Source organism: Oncorhynchus nerka, linkage group LG10, assembly GCF_034236695.1.
Source record: "Oncorhynchus nerka isolate Pitt River linkage group LG10, Oner_Uvic_2.0, whole genome shotgun sequence".
NCBI lineage: Eukaryota > Metazoa > Chordata > Actinopteri > Salmoniformes > Salmonidae > Oncorhynchus > Oncorhynchus nerka.
In genome coordinates, this window is record NC_088405.1 from 92686094 (window position 1) to 92706560 (window position 20467).

Consider the following 20467-nt stretch of genomic DNA (forward strand, 5'->3'; position numbering starts at 1 on the left):
GTCCAGTGTTATAGTTACAACAGCATTAAGGTCATATTTATCAGCACACTGAAGAGAAGGTATGTCATGACTAATCGGAGACTGACAGCCAATGAGGGTTTGGGATGATTTAGCAGGCAAGGGTATTAGATGAATGGCACGCCACCATCTACCACAGAGACGGTCTTAGGAGAGTAAAACAGCCATCTTTGCCAAGTTAGATATAGATTTCTGTAGAGTGCACCAGACTCTCAGCAAGTCCCTCAGGCAATGGACACGGACAGGCAGACCTACAGTAGTAGCAGCTTTACTCCAGCACTTACAACACAAGCTGTGAAGTTATACTTTCTTCCTCCGGCAAGCAGCATAATGTTGAAGATGTAACAGCATCGAGGAGTCCAGTCAATATCTAACCTACGGAAACAATACAACGGTTTTCGTGGAGAATTCAGCTCAAATGCCTCTGTAAAACAGACCCAGAAACAGACCCAGAAACAGACACAGAAACAGACACAGAAACAGACGCTCGATGCCCTCTGGTGGAGAGAGTTCTGTTGTGCTAAACACAGTGAGAATGCAAGTAGTGTCCGAGCACACAGGTCCGTCTGGTGTACACCGAGCACACAGGTCCATCTGGTGTACACCGAGCACACAGGTCCGTCTGGTGTACACCGAGCACACAGGTCCGTCTGGTGTACACCGAGCACACAGGTCCGTCTGGTGTACACCGAGCACACAGGTCCGTCTGGTGTACACCGAGCACACAGGTCCGTCTGGTGTACACCGAGCACACAGGTCCGTCTGGTGTACACCGAGCACACAGGTCCGCCTGGTGCACACCGAGCACACAGGTCCGTCTGGTGTACACCGAGCACACAGGTCCGTCTGGTGTACACCGAGCACACAGGTCCGCCTGGTGCACACCGAGCACACAGGTCCGTCTGGTGTACACCGAGCACACAGGTCCGTCTGGTGTACACCGAGCACACAGGTCCGTCTGGTGTACACCGAGCACACAGGTCCGCCTGGTGCACACCGAGCACACAGGTCCGTCTGGTGTACACCGAGCACACAGGTCCGTCTGGTGTACACCGAGTCTGTTTCATGTGGCCACGGTTACAGTGTCTAAACTGCAAGGACAATAGACTGACCTTTTCCAGTGGTTTAAGCGTTGTAGCATAAGTAAACTGTGGATTTTTTTATTTTTTTATTATCTAATGGGACCAAATATCTGATTGTGACTAACATTTTAAATGTTCTAAATGATTTTAGGGCAAGTATTACTTTGTAGACTAATTGCATGTGAGCGGACAGCTGACTCACAATGTAAACTAGAAATCCTTTAGAAAACACTTGTCATGCAAACGTACAGATTTCCTGCCATTCTTGCCAATAAAACATAGAGAGTTGACCTTTTTTGAAAGGTAACACTGTCACAAACCTTCCAAGTTGTGAAATTGGACAGTTGGTAAACATCAATCAATCAAATGTATTTATAAAAGCCCTTTTGTTTTAAATCTTTTTTATTTATTTTTTACATCAGCCGATGTCACAAAGTGATGTACAGAAACCCAGCCTAAAACCCCAAACAGAAACCCAGCCTAAAACCCCAAACAGAAACCCAGCCTAAAACCCCAAACAGTAACCCAGCCTAAAACCCCAAACAGAAACCCAGCCTAAAACCCCAAACAGAAACCCAGCCTAAAACCCCAAACAGAAACCCAGCCTAAAACCCCAAACAGTAACCCAGCCTAAAACCCCAAACAGAAACCCAGCCTAAAACCCCAAACAGTAACCCAGCCTAAAACCCCAAACAGAAACCCAGCCTAAAACCCCAAACAGAAACCCAGCCTAAAACCCCAAACAGAAACCCAGCCTAAAACCCCAAACAGAAACCCAGCCTAAAACCCCAAACAGTAACCCAGCCTAAAACCCCAAACAGAAACCCAGCCTAAAACCCCAAACAGTAACCCAGCCTAAAACCCCAAACAGAAACCCAGCATAAAACCCCAAACAGAAACCCAGCCTAAAACCCCAAACAGAAACCCAGCCTAAAACCCCAAACAGAAACCCAGCCTAAAACCCCAAACAGCAACCCAGCCTAAAACCCCAAACAGAAACCCAGCATAAAACCCCAAACAGAAACCCAGCATAAAACCCCAAACAGAAACCCAGCCTAAAACCCCAAACAGAAACCCAGCCTAAAACCCCAAACAGAAACCCAGCCTAAAACCCCAAACAGAAACCCAGCCTAAAACCCCAAACAGAAACCCAGCCTAAAACCCCAAACAGCAAGCAACGCTGTTTGCCCTTTCTATTGGATCCATGTTGGAACAAAGATGTTGAACGCAAAGCACTTAGACACTTTCCAAAGTCTTTTACTTGTAACTACAGTAACGATTCTACGACCTCTACGTATCACAAACTGGGTTCTGACTTCAGTGAGAGATCCACAGACGTCTAAACCGGAGGACCACTCTTGTTCTCTATATTGACAAAGTCTGCAGTGATGGACCTGAACTGAAGCACAGTTTGTTCTCAATGTCACTTCATTTCTAAATGAAATGTATGTTAAGAGATTGATTAAAGTAGTCAAACTACACAACATCGACCTCCAGAGATGGGGAGAGGGGAAAGAAGAGATGAAAAGGAAAAGGACAGAGACAAGAGGAGGAGACAGAGAGGAGAGGACGAGAGTGAAACAAGAGGAAGAGAGACAGAGAAGAGGAAGAGAGCTGTAGGAAAGGAAGAGAGCGAGAGAAGAGGAAGACAGCGAGAGAAGAGGAAGAGAGCGAGAGAAGAGGAAGAGAGACGGAAAGGGTGGGTGTATGTAAAAAATTTCATTTGATGTGCTGAAAATGATTGATGACAGGCCCCTTGAAGTCTACTCAATTCCCTGACACTTACGAGAGATGGCCAACAGCAGAATGCCAAGTGAGAGCGAAGCTCATCATGAAAAGCTGAATTGCACTGGTGGCCTCATTTGCATTGCCAGTTTACATACAGTTGAAGTCGGAAGTTTAAATACACCTTAGACAACTACATTTAAACTCTAATAGCTTGACTTTGCTGTCCTTAAGCCATTTTGCCACAACTTTGGAAGTATGCTTGGGGTCATTGTCCATTTGGAAGACCAATTTGCGACCAAGCTTTAACTTTCTGACTGACGTCTTGAGATGTTGCTTCAATATATCCACATAATTTTCCCACCTCATGATGCCATCTATTTTGTGAAGTGCACCAGTCCCTCCTGCAGCAAAGCACCCCCACAACATGATGCTGCCACCGCCGTGCTTCACGGTTGGGATGGTGTTCTTCGGCTTGCAAGCTTCCCCTTTTTCCTCCAAACACAACGGTGGTCATTATGGCCAAACAGTTCTATTTTTGTTTCATCAGACCAGAGGACAATTCTCCAAAAAGTACCATCTTTGTCCCCATGTGCAGTTTCAAACCGTAGTCTGGCTTTTTTATGGCGGGTTTGGAGCTGTAGCTTATTCCTTGCTGAGCGGGCTTTGTTTTACTGTGGCTATAGATACTTTTGAACCTGTTTCCAGTACCCAGTATCTTCACAAGGCCCTTTGCTGTTGTTCTTGGATACACTGCTAAAGCCGCTAACTTGGAGACACTGCTAAAGCCGCTAACTTGGAGACACTGCTAAAGCCGCTAACTTGGAGACACTGCTAAAGCCGCTAACTTGGAAATACTGCTAAAGCCGCTAACTTGGAGACACTGCTAAAGCCGCTAACTTGGAGACACTGCTAAAGCCGCTAACTTGGAGACACTGCTAACTTGGAGACACTGCTAAACTTGGAGAAACACTGCTAAAGCCGCTAACTTGGAGACACTGCTAAAGCCGCTAACTTGGAAATACTGCTAAAGCCGCTAACTTGGAGACACTGCTAAAGCCGCTAACTTGGAGACACTGCTAAAGCCGCTAACTTGGAGACACTGCTAAAGCCGCTAACTTGGAGACACTGCTAAAGCCGCTAACTTGGAGACACTGCTAAAGCCGCTAACTTGGAGACACTGCTAAAGCCGCTAACTTGGAGACACTGCTAAAGCCGCTAACTTGGAGACACTGACTTGGAAATACTGCGCTAACTTGATACACTGCTAAAGCCGCTAACTTGGAGACACTGCTAAAGCCGCTAACTTGGAGACACTGCTAAAGCCGCTAACTTGGAGACACTGCTAAAGCCGCTGACTTGGAAATACTGCTAAAGCCGCTAACTTGATACACTGCTAAAGCCGCTAACTTGGAGACACTGCTAAAGCCGCTAACTTGATACACTGCTAAAGCCGCTAACTTGGAGACACTGCTAAAGCCGCTAACTTGATACACTGCTAAAGCCGCTAACTTGGAGACACTGCTAAAGCCGCTAACTTGGAGACACTGCTAAAGCCGCTAACTTGGAGACACTGCTAAAGCCGCTAACTTGGAGACACTGCTAAAGCCGCTAACTTGGAAATACTGCTAAAGCCGCTGACTTGATACACTGATAAAGCCGCTAACTTGGAGATACTGCTAAATCCGCTGACTTCCTGTCTCAATCTGAAGAACTGACATAGTAGCTATAGATCCCGTAGCGTAACGTTCAACCTTGAGGCTGTCAAAACAACGTCTCTGTTACTTAGTCACATCTCGACAAGCAAGTTTGAGCAGAACTCTAATCACTGTGGAAGTTGTGGAATGATGGCTAATTAATAATTAGTGCCATGTTGCATAATCAAGTAGCATTGACAAAGACATGTTGGTAATTATGAGTCAACGGTGACTAATTACAGTGCTATTAGCTTCACAAGACTGACAAAAACCTCAGATAGATACACACACTTGATCATTTAACTTGAATCTCGAGAAGTCAAACACAGACTGCCACTTTCAAGGTTGCAAAGGACTGAGAATGGATTCAATGAAACCAAGAAAACACACAGCCAGTTTTGGCTTACAGAGAAAACAACCCAGTGGCATCTAATGGCAGTAGTGATATGTAACAATGCTACTTAATATGTTTACATACCCTACATTACTCATCACATATGTATATGTATATACTGTACTCTATATCATCTACTGCATCTTTATGTAATACATGTATCACTAGCCACTTGAAACTATGCTACTTAATATAATGTTTACATACCCTACATTACTCATCTCATATGTATACGTATATACTGTACTCTATATCATCTACTGCATCTTTATGTAATACATGTATCACTAGCCACTTTAAACTATGCCACTTTGTTTACATACCCTACATTACTCATCTCATATGTATATACTGTACCCTATATCATCTACTGCATCTTGCCTATGCCGTTCTGTACCATCACTCATTCATATATCTTTATGTACATATTCTTTATCCCTTTACACTTGTGTGTATACGGTAGTAGTTTTGGAATTGTTAGGTTAGATTACTCGTTGGTTATTACTGCATTGTCGGAACTAAAAGCACAAGCATTTCGCTACACTCGCATTAACATCTGCTAACCGTGTGTATGTGACAAATAAAATTTGATTTGATTTTGATATCATGTACTTTTGGCTTAGCTTAGGTCATTGAGTGACCTCATCAATTGAGGCAGTTCAATTTATGAGTCATTTTTTTGTTTTATACGTTTTGTATATATATATATTTTTAAACCTTCAATCGTAACTGCAGCACATCTTGAAAAAGGAGGAAATGTTGACAGGAACCTATCACTCATATACTGTACGAGTGAGCCATAATCACAAGTTCCTGGTATTGATGAAATACCAATCACAGTCTCTCTCCTCGCCCACAGGGTTAAGATTATCGTGTAGAACAACATGATCAACATCATCTCTACAAGTCATTTCCTGAAGTAATGAATCCCCCTCCTGATGGAATAACACTAACGGAAGAGCACCTCACACCATCCAAAATAGCCCCCCCCATCTCTCTATTCTAGTCTTTTGCTCTAGGCAAACTAACATGTTATTATTGGTTAAACCCCTGGGCAGAATTCAATTATAATTATTGTGTATGAAAATACCACTCCTTTAAATAGAGAGATCCAATGATATGAGATCAAACAGTTAAAAGATCTTTGTTAGTGTGTGTGATGTGCGAGTGATCGTTTAGTTAATAATATTTAGAATGCTTATTAGATGCTCTGCTGTTTCAATGGACTTTCTCTGACCTGGCATTGTAACATGGCTTATCCTCCATCAAACTTCCATTATCATCTTGAGCTTGTGTTTTGTTATAAACTACGTTATCTTACGCTAAAGTTCAAAATTAATATTTCATTATTTAACCTTTACAGTTCAAAGCACCGACTGTTGCGTTCTCTCAAAACCAATTAAACCTTTTGGTATTTTCTTCTAACGCAGACTGTCAACTACAAAATGGATGAAAGAAACCACTTCAATGGAGTAATCGTCTGTAATTACTTGTGACACAGCACACTCTGAAAGCAAGGTCACTTTGGCCATATCTGCTGCTATCAATGGTCAAGTATTCAGATTGTTTCATTTTAATAATAGAACTGGGGGAGGGGGGATATCTGCACCTCTATCATAATATGTAAGGTAGGTGGAACTCACTTAATGCTTTCTACTTTCCAAATACAAATGGGTCTATAGTACATTTAACTGAACATACAGTAACTGACACTTACAAACATGCCATAGCTGACTGGGTAGGCCATCAATCACTGCATCCTGGCTGTGTACACAGAGGCATGGATAACACCTCTTTCTCGATCTCAAATAGTGCTGCCATTTTAAATGTCTATATGTTCTCATGATCACAGAAGGTAATCTAGAGACACATTTCACGTAATTCAGGGGCAAATTGGAAATGACATAAAGACTGGACAATAAAGCCATAGGATATAATTTGGATAACTTACAGTAGACTAGTTTACAGTAGACTAGTTTACAGTAGGCTAGTTTACAGTAGACTAGTTCACAGTAGGCTAGTTTACAGTAGACTAGTTTACAGTAGACTAGTTTACAGTAGATTAGTTCACAGTAGACTAGTTCACAGTGGACTAGTTTACAGTAGACTAGTTCACAGTAGACTAGTTCACAGTAGACTAGTTTGCAGTAGACTAGTTTACAGTAGATTAGTTCACAGTAGACTAGTTCACAGTAGACTAGTTCACAGTAAACTAGTTTACAGTAGACTAATTCACAGTAGACTAGTTTACAGTAGGCTAGTTTACAGTAGACTAGTTTGCAGTAGATGGGTTCACAGTAGACTAGTTCACAGTAGACTGGTTCACAGTAGACTAGTTCACAGTAGACTAGTTTACAGTAGACTAGTCCACAGTAGACTAGTTTACAGTAGACTAGTTTACAGTAGATAGGTTCACAGTAGACTAGTTCACAGTAGGCTAGTTTACAGTAGATGGGTTCACAGTAGACTAGTTCACAGTAGGCTAGTTTACAGTAGATGGGTTCACAGTAGACTAGTTCACATTAGACTAGTTCACAGTAGACTAGTTTACAGTAGATGGGTTCACAGTAGACTAGTTCACAGTAGGCTAGTTTACAGTAGATTAGTTTACAGTAGACTAGTTTACAGTAGACTAGTTTACAGTAGATTAGTTCACAGTAGACTAGTTCACAGTAAACTAGTTTACAGTAGACTAATTCACAGTAGACTAGTTTACAGTAGACTAGTTTACAGTAGACTAGTTTACAGTAGGCTAGTTTACAGTAGACTAGTTAGCAGTAGATGGGTTCACAGTAGACTAGTTCACAGTAGACTGGTTCACAGTAGACTAGTTCACAGTAGACTAGTTTACAGTAGACTAGTTCACAGTAGACTAGTTTACAGTAGACTAGTCCACAGTAGACTAGTTTACAGTAGACTAGTTCACAGTAGACTAGTTTACAGTAGACTAGTTTACAGTAGACTAGTTTACAGTATACTAGTTCACAGTAGGCTAATTTACAGTAGACTAGTTCACAGTAGATTAGTTCACAGTAGACTAGTTTACAGTAGACTAGTCCACAGTAGACTAGTTTACAGTAGACTAGTTTACAGTATACTAGTTTACAGTAGACTAGTTCACAGTAGACTAGTTTACAGTAGACTAGTTTACAGTAGACTAGTTCACAGTAGGCTAGTTTACAGTAGACTAGTTTACAGTAGACTAATTCACAGTAGACTAGTTTACAGTAGACTAGTTCACAGTAGGCTAGTTTACAGTAGACTAGTTCACAGTAGGAAATAGCATAATGGAATTTCAGATTCCATGGGCCAAGTCGTGTCTTATTACAGTGAATCTACCCAACTATACAATCAGAGATGATTTCATCCCACCTCCTTTCTCTCATTTCAGGACGTATTTCTCTGAAGTGGTATATAAAGACCAGTGAATCCTGGATGGGTCTTCATTATGTGGTAAGGGAGGACAAGCAGTAGAAAAAATAACAGAGTACTTTGGAACCACTGAAAGGTTTGATCACAGAATTAAATTGAAATGACGGATCATCACCTCAAGCTGAACCTCGGCAAGACGGAGCTGCTCTTCCTCCCAGGGAAGGACTGCCCGTTCCATGATCTCGCCATCACGGTTGACAACTCCATTGTGTCCTCGTCCCAGAGCGCTAAGAACCTTGGCGTGATCCTGGACAACACCCTGTCGTTCTCAAATAACATCAAGGCGGTGGCCCGTTCCTGTAGGTTCATGCTCTACAACATCCGCAGAGTACGACCCTGCCTCACACAGGAAGCGGCGCAGGTCCTAATCCAGGCACTTGTCATCTCCCGTCTGGATTACTGCAACTCGCTGTTGGCTGGGCTCCCTGCCTGTGCCATTAAACCCCTACAACTCATCCAGAACGCCGCAGCCCGTCTGGTGTTCAACCTTCCCAAGTTCTCTCACGTCACCCCGCTCCTCCGCTCTCTCCACTGGCTTCCAGTTGAAGCTCGCATCCGCTACAAGACCATGGTGCTTGCCTACGGAGCTGTGAGGGGAACGGCACCTCAGTACCTCCAGGCTCTGATCAGGCCCTACACCCAAACAAGGGCACTGCGTTCATCCACCTCTGCCCTGCTCGCCTCCCTACCACTGAGGAAGTACAGTTCCCGCTCAGCTGCGCTGGCCCCCCAATGGTGGAACAAACTCCCTCACGACGCCAGGACAGCGGAGTCAATCACCACCTTCCGGAGACACCTGAAACCCCACCTCTTTAAGGAATACCTAGGATAGGATAAAGTAATCCTTCCCCCCCCCCCTTAAAAGACCTAGATGCACTATTGTAAAGTGGCTGTTCCACTGGATGTCATAAGGTGAAAGCATCAATTTGTAAGTCGCTCTGGATAAGAGCGTCTGCTAAATGACTTAAATTAAATGTAAATGTAAATAATTGCTTGAAATAGTCAGTCAAAAATGACAATTTCATTTAAATTATAGATATGTACATATCTGCCTCCATCTGGTTAGTCCCATTTTAAAAAGCCACTGTCCATTTCAATAAGTAATAACATGTAACCTTATTCAATCTGCCCTGGAATTAATTCATCAAGATGCATTCAAATCCCTCTTTTGTCCCAAAATGTTATTAAGGGCTTCCTCTTGCTTTATGCCAAGCATTAAATTAATTAAATTGGATAAAAATAAAAATAAATCTTCAATCCATATCAAATTAATCTAAATCAACATGTAACCCATAACTATTAAACATTTCCTTTGGGATTTTGAGTTGAGCTGTCTCTCAACCCTTTCAGCCATTGGCTACTCGGCAGTAATCTTTGGAATACGGGGGAAAAAAAACAAAAAAAACAGGACAAATGTTCCTGGAATTCATGTTGGAATTGATCCACATTAGTGTAGTCTCTCCATACTGTACATTGATGAACCACTGTAAGTAACAGGACCTACCCAACTATTCACCATCTCACAGAGATCCAAGTAAAGGCTGTTATATTTCCCTCCAACAGTGACGGAGAAGGTAATATCCCAGATGGCATCTCTCAGGATTGACATGTTCTCTATATGTGAATGTTGTTCCATGCGCAGCTGAAGAACCTTGTACATTAGCTCCGTAACCGTACATTCCTAGAATGCCTCAAAGCGCAACTAGGCAAACATTCAGCTACACATTCAGTATGGGGCGGCAGGGTAGCCTAGTGGTTAGAGCGTTGGACTAGTAACCGAAAGGTTGCAAGTTCAAATCCCCAAGCTGATAGATATGTACATATCTGCCTCCATCTGGTTAGTCCCTGAACAGGCAGTTAACCCACTGTTCCTAGGCCGTCATTGAAAATAAGAATTTGTTCTTAACTGACTTGCCTAGTTTTAAAAAAAGGTTAAAAAAAAAAATAGCATTAGTGGGAGAAAACATTCAGCTATACATTCAGTATAGAATTAGTGGGAGAAAACATTCAGCTATACATTCAGTATAGAATTAGTGGGAGAAAACATTCAGCTATACATTCAGTATAGAATTAGTGGGAGAAAACATTCAGCTATACATTCAGTATAGAATTAGTGGGAGAAAACATTCAGCTATACATTCAGTATAGAATTAGTGGGAGAAAACATTCAGCTATACATTCAGTATAGCATTAGTGGGAGAGAAACAAAACGTGATGAAGCAAATCTCACATTGACTGTACTGTACTCTAACTACAGAAAAACTAGTAAGATCAAAACACACATTTGCTGTTCTTTATTGTTTGTTTGCTGTTTTAATGTTACACATGAGAGTTGTATGTGAGAACTTGGGTGGACTGTATATTCTTTAGGTTAAGTTTTACTTTATGTGTTCTGTCCTGGGCTAACGCACATAGGGGCGGCAGGGTAGCCTAGTGGTTAGAGCGTTGGACTAGCAAATCCCCAAGCTTACAAGGTACAAATCTGTCGTTCTGCCCCTGAACAGGCAGTTGACCCACTGTTCCTAATAGGGGTCTGGCAACTTGCTTTAACCAAAGTGTGTGTGTGTCAAATAAAATACAATTTTATTGGTCACATACACGTGGTTAGCAGATGTTATTGGTCACATACACGTGGTTAGCAGATGTTATTGGGCACATACACACAGTTAGCAGATGTTATTGGGCACATACACACAGTTAGCAGATGTTATTGGTCACATACACATGGTTAGCAGATGTTATTGGTCACATACACATGGTTAACAGATGTTATTGGTCACATACACATGGTTAGCAGATGTTATTGGTCACATACACGTGGTTAGCAGATGTTATTGGGCACATACACACAGTTAGCAGATGTTATTAGTCACATACACACGGTTAGCAGATGTTATTGGTCACATACACACGGTTAGCAGATGTTATTGGTCACATATACACGGTTAGCAGATGTTATTGGTCACATACACACGGTTAGCAGATGTTATTGGTCACATACACATGGTTAGCAGATGTTATTGGTCACATACACACGGTTAGCAGATGTTATTGGTCACATACACACGGTTAGCAGATGTTATTGGTCACATACACACGGTTAGCTGATGTTATTGGTCACATACACACGGTTAGCTGATGTTATTGGTCACATACACACGGTTAGCAGATGTTATTGGTCACATACACACGGTTAGCAGATGTTATTGGTCACATACACATGGTTAGCAGATGTTATTGGTCACATACACATGGTTAGCAGATGTTATTGGTCACACGGTTAGCAGATGTTATTGGTCACACGGTTAGCAGATGTTATTGGTCACATACACACGGTTAGCAGATGTTATTGGTCACATACACACGGTTAGCAGATGTTATTGGTCACATACACACGGTTAGCAGATGTTATTGGTCACATACACACGGTTAGCAGATGTTATTGGTCACATACACACGGTTAGCAGATGTTATTGGTCACATACACACGGTTAGCAGATGTTATTGGTCACATACACATGGTTAGGGGATGTTATTGGTCACATACACATGGTTAGCAGATGTTATTGGTCACATACACATGGTTAGCAGATGTTATTGGTCACATACACATGGTTAGCAGATGTTAATGCGAGTGTAGTGAAGTGCTTGTGCTTCTAGTACCGACAGTGCAGCAATATCTAACAAGTAATCTAACAATTCCACAACAACGACCTAATACACACAAATCTGCAAGATGCAATAGATGGTATAAAACACAGTCTATACATATGAGATGAGTAATGCAAGATATGTAAACATCATTAAAGTGGCATTATTAAAGTGACTAGTGATCCATTTATTAAAGTGGCCAATGATTTCAAGTCTGTATGTAGGCAGCAGCTTCTCTATGTTAGTGCCGGCTGTTTAACAGTCTGATGGCCTGGAGATAGAAGATATTTTTCAGTCTCTCGGTCCCAGCTTTGATGCACCTGTACTGACCAAGCCTTCTGGATGGTAGCGGGGTGAACAGGCAGTGGCTCGGGTGTGTGTGTGTGTGTGTGTGTGGTCTGCAAATAAAGAAATACATAAAGATACACTAGTGAATGACAGAAAACAATTTCCAATTTCCATCTCTTATAAACAATATGCATGGCTATAACATGACTATGATGACTTCATGCTATACAGGACCATGCAGATGTAACAGTATAACTTTAGACCGTCCCCTCGCCCATACCCGGGCGCGAACCAGGGACCCTCTGCACACTTCAACAACAGTCACCCACGAAGCATCGTTACCCATCTCTCCACAAAAGCCGCGGCCCTTGCAGAGCAAAGGGGGAACCACTACTTCTAGGTCTCAGAGCAAGTGATGTTACCGATTGAAACGCTATTTAGCGCGCACCACCACTAACTAGCTAGCCGTTTCACATCCGTTACACAGAGCAATACAACGTGACTGTGACTGCCCTCCTTTGAAATCAAAGGGCTGCCACAGCAAGTGTACTTCAAAGCAGAGCATCATCGTCTCCAGTACAGGGCTACAACCGCACAATGAACTTTTCACCTCTAAACAGTGAAATACAATGTAATATCCATATCATGATGTACCATACACCTATGCAGTTACAGGGCATATAAACAATGTAATGGGGGATATTATCCTATACCCTACACACTCAACTGGTGGACAGGTCAGGCTTCGACCCCTGGTATCATATAAACACACATAAGAGATGGAAGAACGCATAGAATTACAGGAAATTAACTTTGAAAACATTTTAAAAATCACTGCCCCATTGAAAATGTGTAGATTTGCAGGAAATTACCTTTAAAACTGCACATTTGAGGGGTGTGAACAGTTTGAGGTTGCATGGGTTGCTTGTTGGCAGTAGAAACTATCAATTAGCATTACTATACATATGACCTCATCATAGCAGAGTGCATCTTCAGTCATAAACTATCAACAAGGACGCACACTGGCAATGGCCAACACAATGAAAGCTAACTGGAGGGAAAACACAAGGATGATTGGAACTTTCTGTCATTTGACTGCTCTCTAGCTGATTCTCTTCTCTGAGCTCGACCAGCATGCTCTGCTGCACTACACCGGTGGCCGTAGCTACAGCTCTGATATATATGATTAACTATAAATACTTCACAGCCTTTTGTACAAGATTTTTTCTTTTCTTTTTCTCGTTCATAGAAAATGTATACCTAGTGTATTGTAGGGACAGGTTTATAAGCTCCGGATATCGAAACTGCTACTTGAGCATGTTTTTGTGGCACAGTTGATGGCTGGCATGTATGGAACATTATTTGGGTCTTTGCGTGTCAAAAAATATATACACATCAAATACGCACACACACCGGCCACGATGCGTTTACAAAACCCCGTTGGTGATAACACATTGTCTGTTCCATCCAATGGGAAAACGTATGTGTGAGCATTTAAAATATGATCAGGATCAAAAATGTTTCCAAATATCTTAGATACAGATGATATTAGCAACTTCTGCGGTACCTGGCGAGCACCAATGCAACCAGACTGAAAACAATGACCTATAAAACTGCCGTCATTTTTCAAAGTTCTTAGCAATGATTAAGGAATCCATGTGAGTAAGTATTAGCTAGGTAGCGACTTGTTGTTCTCCCATTTAAATCAAACTTCAGTTCATGAATATAACTAGCTAGCCAGCTACTTAACTATTTCGCCCAAAGCTAACGTTAAGCAGCCAGCTGGTTTCATATGACTAGTGAGACTTGACCCGACCGGGTTATGTGTTGTGAAGTTAGCCACAAAAATGTTTAGCCACAATAGTGGACTTTGCAGGGCGTCTTCAAAATAAAGGCCCGTGGTGAAAGTGATTCAAATGTTTGAAATTGGTGGAATCATGCCATAATTTGACTAGATAATGTTAAACAAGGTTAGAGTATTGGAATGTGGAGCAATGAAATAGGGTATCAGTCTTCTCGGTGACACCCACTGAACACAACTGTGAAGAGTTTATTCAAATATTAGCTTCGTAGCTCTTATTGCGAGACTTTGACTGTGGGAAATCACCTCCCCAGTCCGCCTATTGTGCGTATTGATATTCATATTGCACTGTAAAGCTTTACCTAAGGATTGGGGATCAATTAAATGGGGTATCAGCCTACTCAGTAGCAAAGTGCTTTTTTCCCCCAAAGTCCTCTGTTATCAGATTTGTGTCAAATTAACATATTATTGTCTTTAGTTGAATTTATATAACAACATTCCAACCTCGTTTAGCATGATCTATTCCATTATGGAATGATCTCACTATATATATTAATTTGCATCACTTTCAATTAGATACTTTTATTTTGAATGCGAACTGCAAATTCCAATACTGTGGCTCATCCTTATTGTGGTTAGCTTCACACAGGTAGGTCTGAACATTATTAATCAAATAAGACCTGTCTTATAAATTAGGGGTATTTTAGATGATGACACCAAGCTAGATCGTTTTCTAGCTAACTATAGTGCTTTTACACCGTGCTTTTACACCTGCATTGTTTGCTGTTTGGGGTTTTAGGCTGGGTTTCTGTACAGCACTTTGAGATATCAGCTGATGTACGAAGGGCTATATAAATAAATTTGATTTGATTTTGATTTATAGCTACTGAAATATATGTTGTTTTGCTATGTTTATGGGGAAGAACATTGTTTGCATCCCTCAGCTAGCTAGCTTTTTATATGAGCAGCACTGTCCCAGACTAGAGCTTGGGGAAGCGTGTCTACGGAGCGGAGCGTTTACCAGCATCATAGCATACGTAGCGGCGAATCACTGTGGAATACGAGTAATCAATGTGTAATAACTAAGTTTTAAAAAATGTATGAACGTGTTAAATTATTATGTGACGTATTCAGGTCCTGATTGGTCAACAAGCTTATTTGACACGTCAAATAATGTTATTTGACGTGTATCTTTTTTTAAAACGTGCAAAGACCCAAACGGCGTTCCATGGGAAGGGCTGAGGGCCAGAAGGTTGAGGGTTTGAGTTTACACTCCCTGCCTGTTTCATTACAGTATAATAGGCGTGCTCCCAATTGATCTCCACTCTTCTCTTTTATTTTACATGACATCATGCCCGCACACTAAATCAGCCATACATCACATGAGTGGTGCTAAATTACAGGCACTGCTCAGTTTGACCTTTCAAGATAAAAAAAAGAAACATTAAAGATGAGCCTATGTACTTAATCAACCCGGGTGATTATCAAGCACATTTTTCTTGCAGAAGAACATTTATGGATCTGTCCTCTTTCCAGTACGCTGTTCATAAGACGGCCTCACTTTAAAGAGCAAATGATATGAATCATGCCCATTGGTATGTCAGACATCACTTTTGAAACTTATAGCAAAAGTCTACTTTTTCGTTCTCCCTTAACGGCTTCTGTAAAGTCTGAGCCCTTTGGAAAAGCTGAAAGAGAGAGACAACCTAATGGACTTTATTGTCCTTTAATTCACACAGGTGTCTGTCCGGAAATAAGTGAGCACAAACCTGACTATGATGGTTTATGCATCATTTCTAGCTACTGATAGCAGACTTGAAAGAGGAATAAAGGAGAGCCCATAATCCTGGCATGTCAGGCCCAATGAGGACATTTCCTAAGTCTTAAGAGATGAGAGGAGTGAAGTCAAAGGTTGTGTTATGTGAGACAAGTGTTAAACCCTACTGGTACTATTTATCAGTACTATTGGGGTTTTAGGCTGGGTTTCTGTACAGCACTTTGCTGATGTAAGAAGGGCTTTATAAATACATTTGGAGGGGATCCGGATTCAGTAGTACTACTAGAGAGGATCCAGATACAGTAGTAATACTAGAGGGGATCCGGATACAGTAGTACTACTAGAGGGATCCAGATACAGTAGTACTACTAGAGGGGATCCAGATACAGTAGTACTACTAGAGAGGATCCAGATACAGTAGTACTACTAGAGGGGATCCAGATACAGTAGTACTACTAGAGGGGATCCAGATACAGTAGTACTACTAGAGGGGATCCAGATACAGTAGTACTACTAGAGAGGATCCAGATACAGTAGTAGTACTACTAGAGAGGATCCAGATACAGTAGTACTACTAGAGAGGATCCAGATACAGATACTGGAGGGGTAGTACTACTAGAGAGGATCCAGATACAGTAGTACTACTAGAGAGGATCCAGATACAGTAGTACTACTAGAGAGGATCCAGATACAGTAGTACTACTAGAGAGGATCCAGATACAGTAGTACTACTAGAGAGGATCCAGATACAGTAGTACTACTAGAGAGGATCCAGATACAGTAGTACTACTAGAGAGGATCCAGATACAGTAGTACTACTAGAGAGGATCCAGATCAGTACTACTAGATACAGTAGTACTACTAGAGAGGATCCAGATACAGTAGTACTACTAGAGAGGATCCAGATACAGTAGTACTACTAGAGAGGATCCAGATACAGTAGTACTACTAGAGGGGATCCAGATACAGTAGTACTACTAGAGAGGATCCAGATACAGTAGTACTACTAGAGAGGATCCAGATACAGTAGTACTACTAGAGGGGATCCAGATACAGTAGTACTACTAGAGGGGATCCAGATACAGTAGTACTACTAGAGGGGATCCGGATTCAGTAGTACTACTAGAGAGGATCCAGATACAGTAGTACTACTAGAGAGGATCCAGATACAGTAGTACTACTAGAGGGGATCCGGATACAGAGTACACTAGAGGGGATCCAGATACAGTAGTACTACTAGAGAGGATCCAGATACAGTAGTACTACTAGAGGGGATCCAGATACAGTAGTACTACTAGAGAGGATCCAGATACAGTAGTACTACTAGAGGGGATCCAGATACAGTAGTACTACTGGAGGGGATCCAGATACAGCAGTACTACTAGAGGGGATCCAGATACAGCAGTACTACTAGAGGGGATCCGTATACAGTAGTACTACTAGAGGGGATCCAGATACAGCAGTACTACTAGAGGGGATCCGGATACAGTAGTACTACTAGAGCGGATCCAGATACAGTAGTAATACTAGAGGGGATCCGGATACAGTAGTAATACTAGAGGGGATCCAGATACAGTAGTACTACTGGAGGGGATCCAGATACAGCAGTACTACTAGAGGGGATCCAGATACAGCAGTAATACTACTAGAGGGGATCCATATACAGTAGTACTACTAGAGAGGATCCAGATACAGCAGTAATACTAGAGGGGATCCAGATACAGTAGTACTACTAGAGGGGATCCAGATACAGTAGTACTACTGGAAGGGATCCAGATACAGTAGTACTACTAGAGAGGATCCAGATACAGTAGTACTACTAGAGGGGATCCAGATACAGTAGTACTACTAGAGAGGATCCAGATACAGTAGTACTACTAGAGAGGATCCAGATACAGTAGTACTACTAGAGGGGATCCAGATACAGTAGTACCACTAGGGAGGATCCAGATACAGTAGTACTACTAGAGAGGATCCAGATACAGTAGTACTACTGGAGGGGATCCAGATACAGCAGTACTACTAGAGGGGATCCAGATACAGTAGTACTACTAGAGGGGATCCAGATACAGTAGTACTACTAGAGAGGATCCAGATACAGTAGTACTACTGGAGGGGATCCAGATACAGTAGTACTACTAGAGGGGATCCAGATACAGTAGTACTACTAGAGGGGATCCAGATACAGTAGTACTACTAGAGAGGATCCAGATACAGTAGTACTACTGGAGGGGATCCAGATACAGCAGTACTACTGGAGGGGATCCAGATACAGTAGTACTACTAGAGGGGATCCAGATACAGTAGTACTACTAGAGGGGATCCAGATACAGTAGTACTACTGGAGGGGATCCAGATACAGTAGTACTACTGGAGGGGATCCAGATACAGTAGTACTACTAGAGGGGATCTGGATACAGTAGTACTACTAGAGAGGATCCAGATACAGTAGTACTACTAGAGGGGATCCAGATACAGCAGTACTACTGGAGGGGATCTGGATACAGCACATGTAGTACGCACACTTACAGTAGTTTTACCTCTGTCAGAATAAGACATTTGGGGATAGCATTGTGCAATCTAGAGTTTTCTTTAGAGGTAGACCGGGGGAATACAGAATAAATAATTACACACTGCACAAACACTTTTTCATCAGAATGCTGGAGGTTGTGGGGTCAATATTGCTGTTGCTTCATTAGTACTAACAAAATGTAGTTATGGAACGTTAATCTCACATCACAGTAACTGACCCAAGAGCATTTCTATAGCATTGCCTTTACCATCACAACATTTAACATTTACATTTAAGTCATTTAGCAGACGCTCTTATCCAGAGCGACTTACAACACATAAGTGCGTCATGGAAGAAGTTGTCACACAAAAAAAAAGATGACTCTTTCCATCAAAGGTCGGCTAATGGCTAATGTGTCAACATGAAACATCCCACTAACATCACAACAGGACACGGTAAGTACCTTCAACACCAAAAACTGTTGCTCAGGACACTCATTGAGCCACAAGCCGTCTCTCACTAGCTACCTTCTTTAAACAAACAGCTACTATACTCTTTAGTGTGTCTGAAGCAGGAACAGGTCGGTCAAACGCAAGCCAACAATCCCTGGAATCCTCTGTACATCTCAGACACAGGTCACATCAGTTACGTCCGATTCACCGGCCCTCCGCTTGGACCACTGATGTCACTTAGTAAAACAAACATGCCTAACGAGGCGAACAATTGGATTGCCACTTACCGTTAGATTTTATTGAGCAACTTCTCTTTTCCGCTGACACTGGCAAAGACCACAGACCCTTGTTCCCGAGGCCTGCCTGCCTGCCTGCTCCAGGGGTATAAAATGGGGGGAGAATCTGGTGTTCTGCCTCAACCAACTTTTCCTTCAGCATTTCTGCTACTCTTCTACAGAGCTTCTTCACCACCACCTCCACAGGTAAGAGCCGGGGGTCTCTTTGTGTGTCACTGGAGGGTTGGGAACCACAGTTGGGTTAGGGTAGCGGATCTTGGGGATGTAGATGTCACTAGAATCTGAAAACAACCTTGGAACTCTTACTGTTTTTGTTGAACAAATGTATTTCCGTCAGTAACAACTGTATTTTACTGCATCTAGTGAGCTATTCCCGTATGCGTGCTTATGGAAATAGTCGTTTTGTTGATGTAAGGCTATGGTTTCTTTTAGAACATGCTGAATGACAATATTACACCAGAATATGGGTCGTGTCGTCAGCATTACACAGGAGGAGTAATGTCCCTCCTAGAAGAATAGAGATGTTTCTCTGCATGAAACTCCCACAGTGTTAACATACCTGCTTCGTTTGTCTTTCTCTCCTCCAGTCCACCATCAACATGGCCCTCTGGCTCCAAGCTGCATCTCTGCTGGTGCTGCTGGCCCTCTACCCTGGGGCAGACGCTGCAGCTGCCCAACACCTGTGTGGCTCTCATCTGGTGGACGCCCTCTATCTGGTGTGTGGAGAGAAAGGATTCTTTTACAACCCAAAGAGAGATGTGGATCCCCTAACAGGTAAGACACCTCTAGCACTGTCTGAATTCAAAAGACTTCATTTCGACAACTCAACTTGATCTAAGACCACAAGTTACTTTCCTGTTTTTGTGTGTATATGTGTCGAAATGACATTTAGAAAACGCATGGTCACTTAGAAGAAACTACAAATATGAAATTGAATGTGAAGGCAATGATGAAACACAGAAAAGGACAGTAGTCCATACAATATGCTGCTTGATGTTATGGGGTAGCACTCACTCAATGTGCTTCTCTCCTCTTGCAGGGTTTCTCTTTCCAAAATCGTCCCAGGAGAACGAAGTTGCCGAGTCCCCGTTCAAAGACCAGATGGACATGATAGTAAAGAGAGGTATTGTAGAGCAGTGCTGTCACAAGCCTTGCAACATCTTCGACCTGCAGAACTACTGCAACTGAGGCCTGTCTCACCGCTAAGCCTGCTCTTCTCTCTGCCACTCTCCAATGCGCAGAGGCATCATCCCCGTCTCAAAGAAAAGCTTCAAGTGCAGACAAGAAATGGCATAGACATGTTTTATTTTTCCTAGAAAATAAAGTTCTATGAAATGAGCAA

The 20467-nt window shown here is 42.3% G+C and overlaps 1 protein-coding gene across 1 annotated transcript; it reads left to right on the top strand.

Annotated features, from left to right (window-relative positions):
- Positions 1-19203: 19203 nt before the first annotated feature.
- Positions 19204-20463, top strand: LOC115124592 (insulin-like). Its single transcript, XM_029654006.1, has 3 exons — positions 19204-19311; positions 19713-19899; positions 20165-20463. The coding sequence occupies exons 1-3, from the start codon at positions 19219-19221 to the stop codon at positions 20311-20313; spliced, it is 429 nt and encodes a 142-aa protein (XP_029509866.1). The 5' UTR covers positions 19204-19218; the 3' UTR covers positions 20314-20463.
- Positions 20464-20467: the final 4 nt, after the last annotated feature.

Coding starts and splice junctions, on each gene's coding strand:
- LOC115124592 (XM_029654006.1), top strand. CDS start 19,219: ATGGGGGGAGAATCTGGTGTTCTGCCTCAACCAACTTTTCCTTCAGCA. Junction 19,312..19,712: donor CTTCACCACCACCTCCACAG/GTAAGAGCCGGG, acceptor TCTCTCCTCCAG/TCCACCATCAACATGGCCCT. Junction 19,900..20,164: donor AGATGTGGATCCCCTAACAG/GTAAGACACCTC, acceptor CTCCTCTTGCAG/GGTTTCTCTTTCCAAAATCG.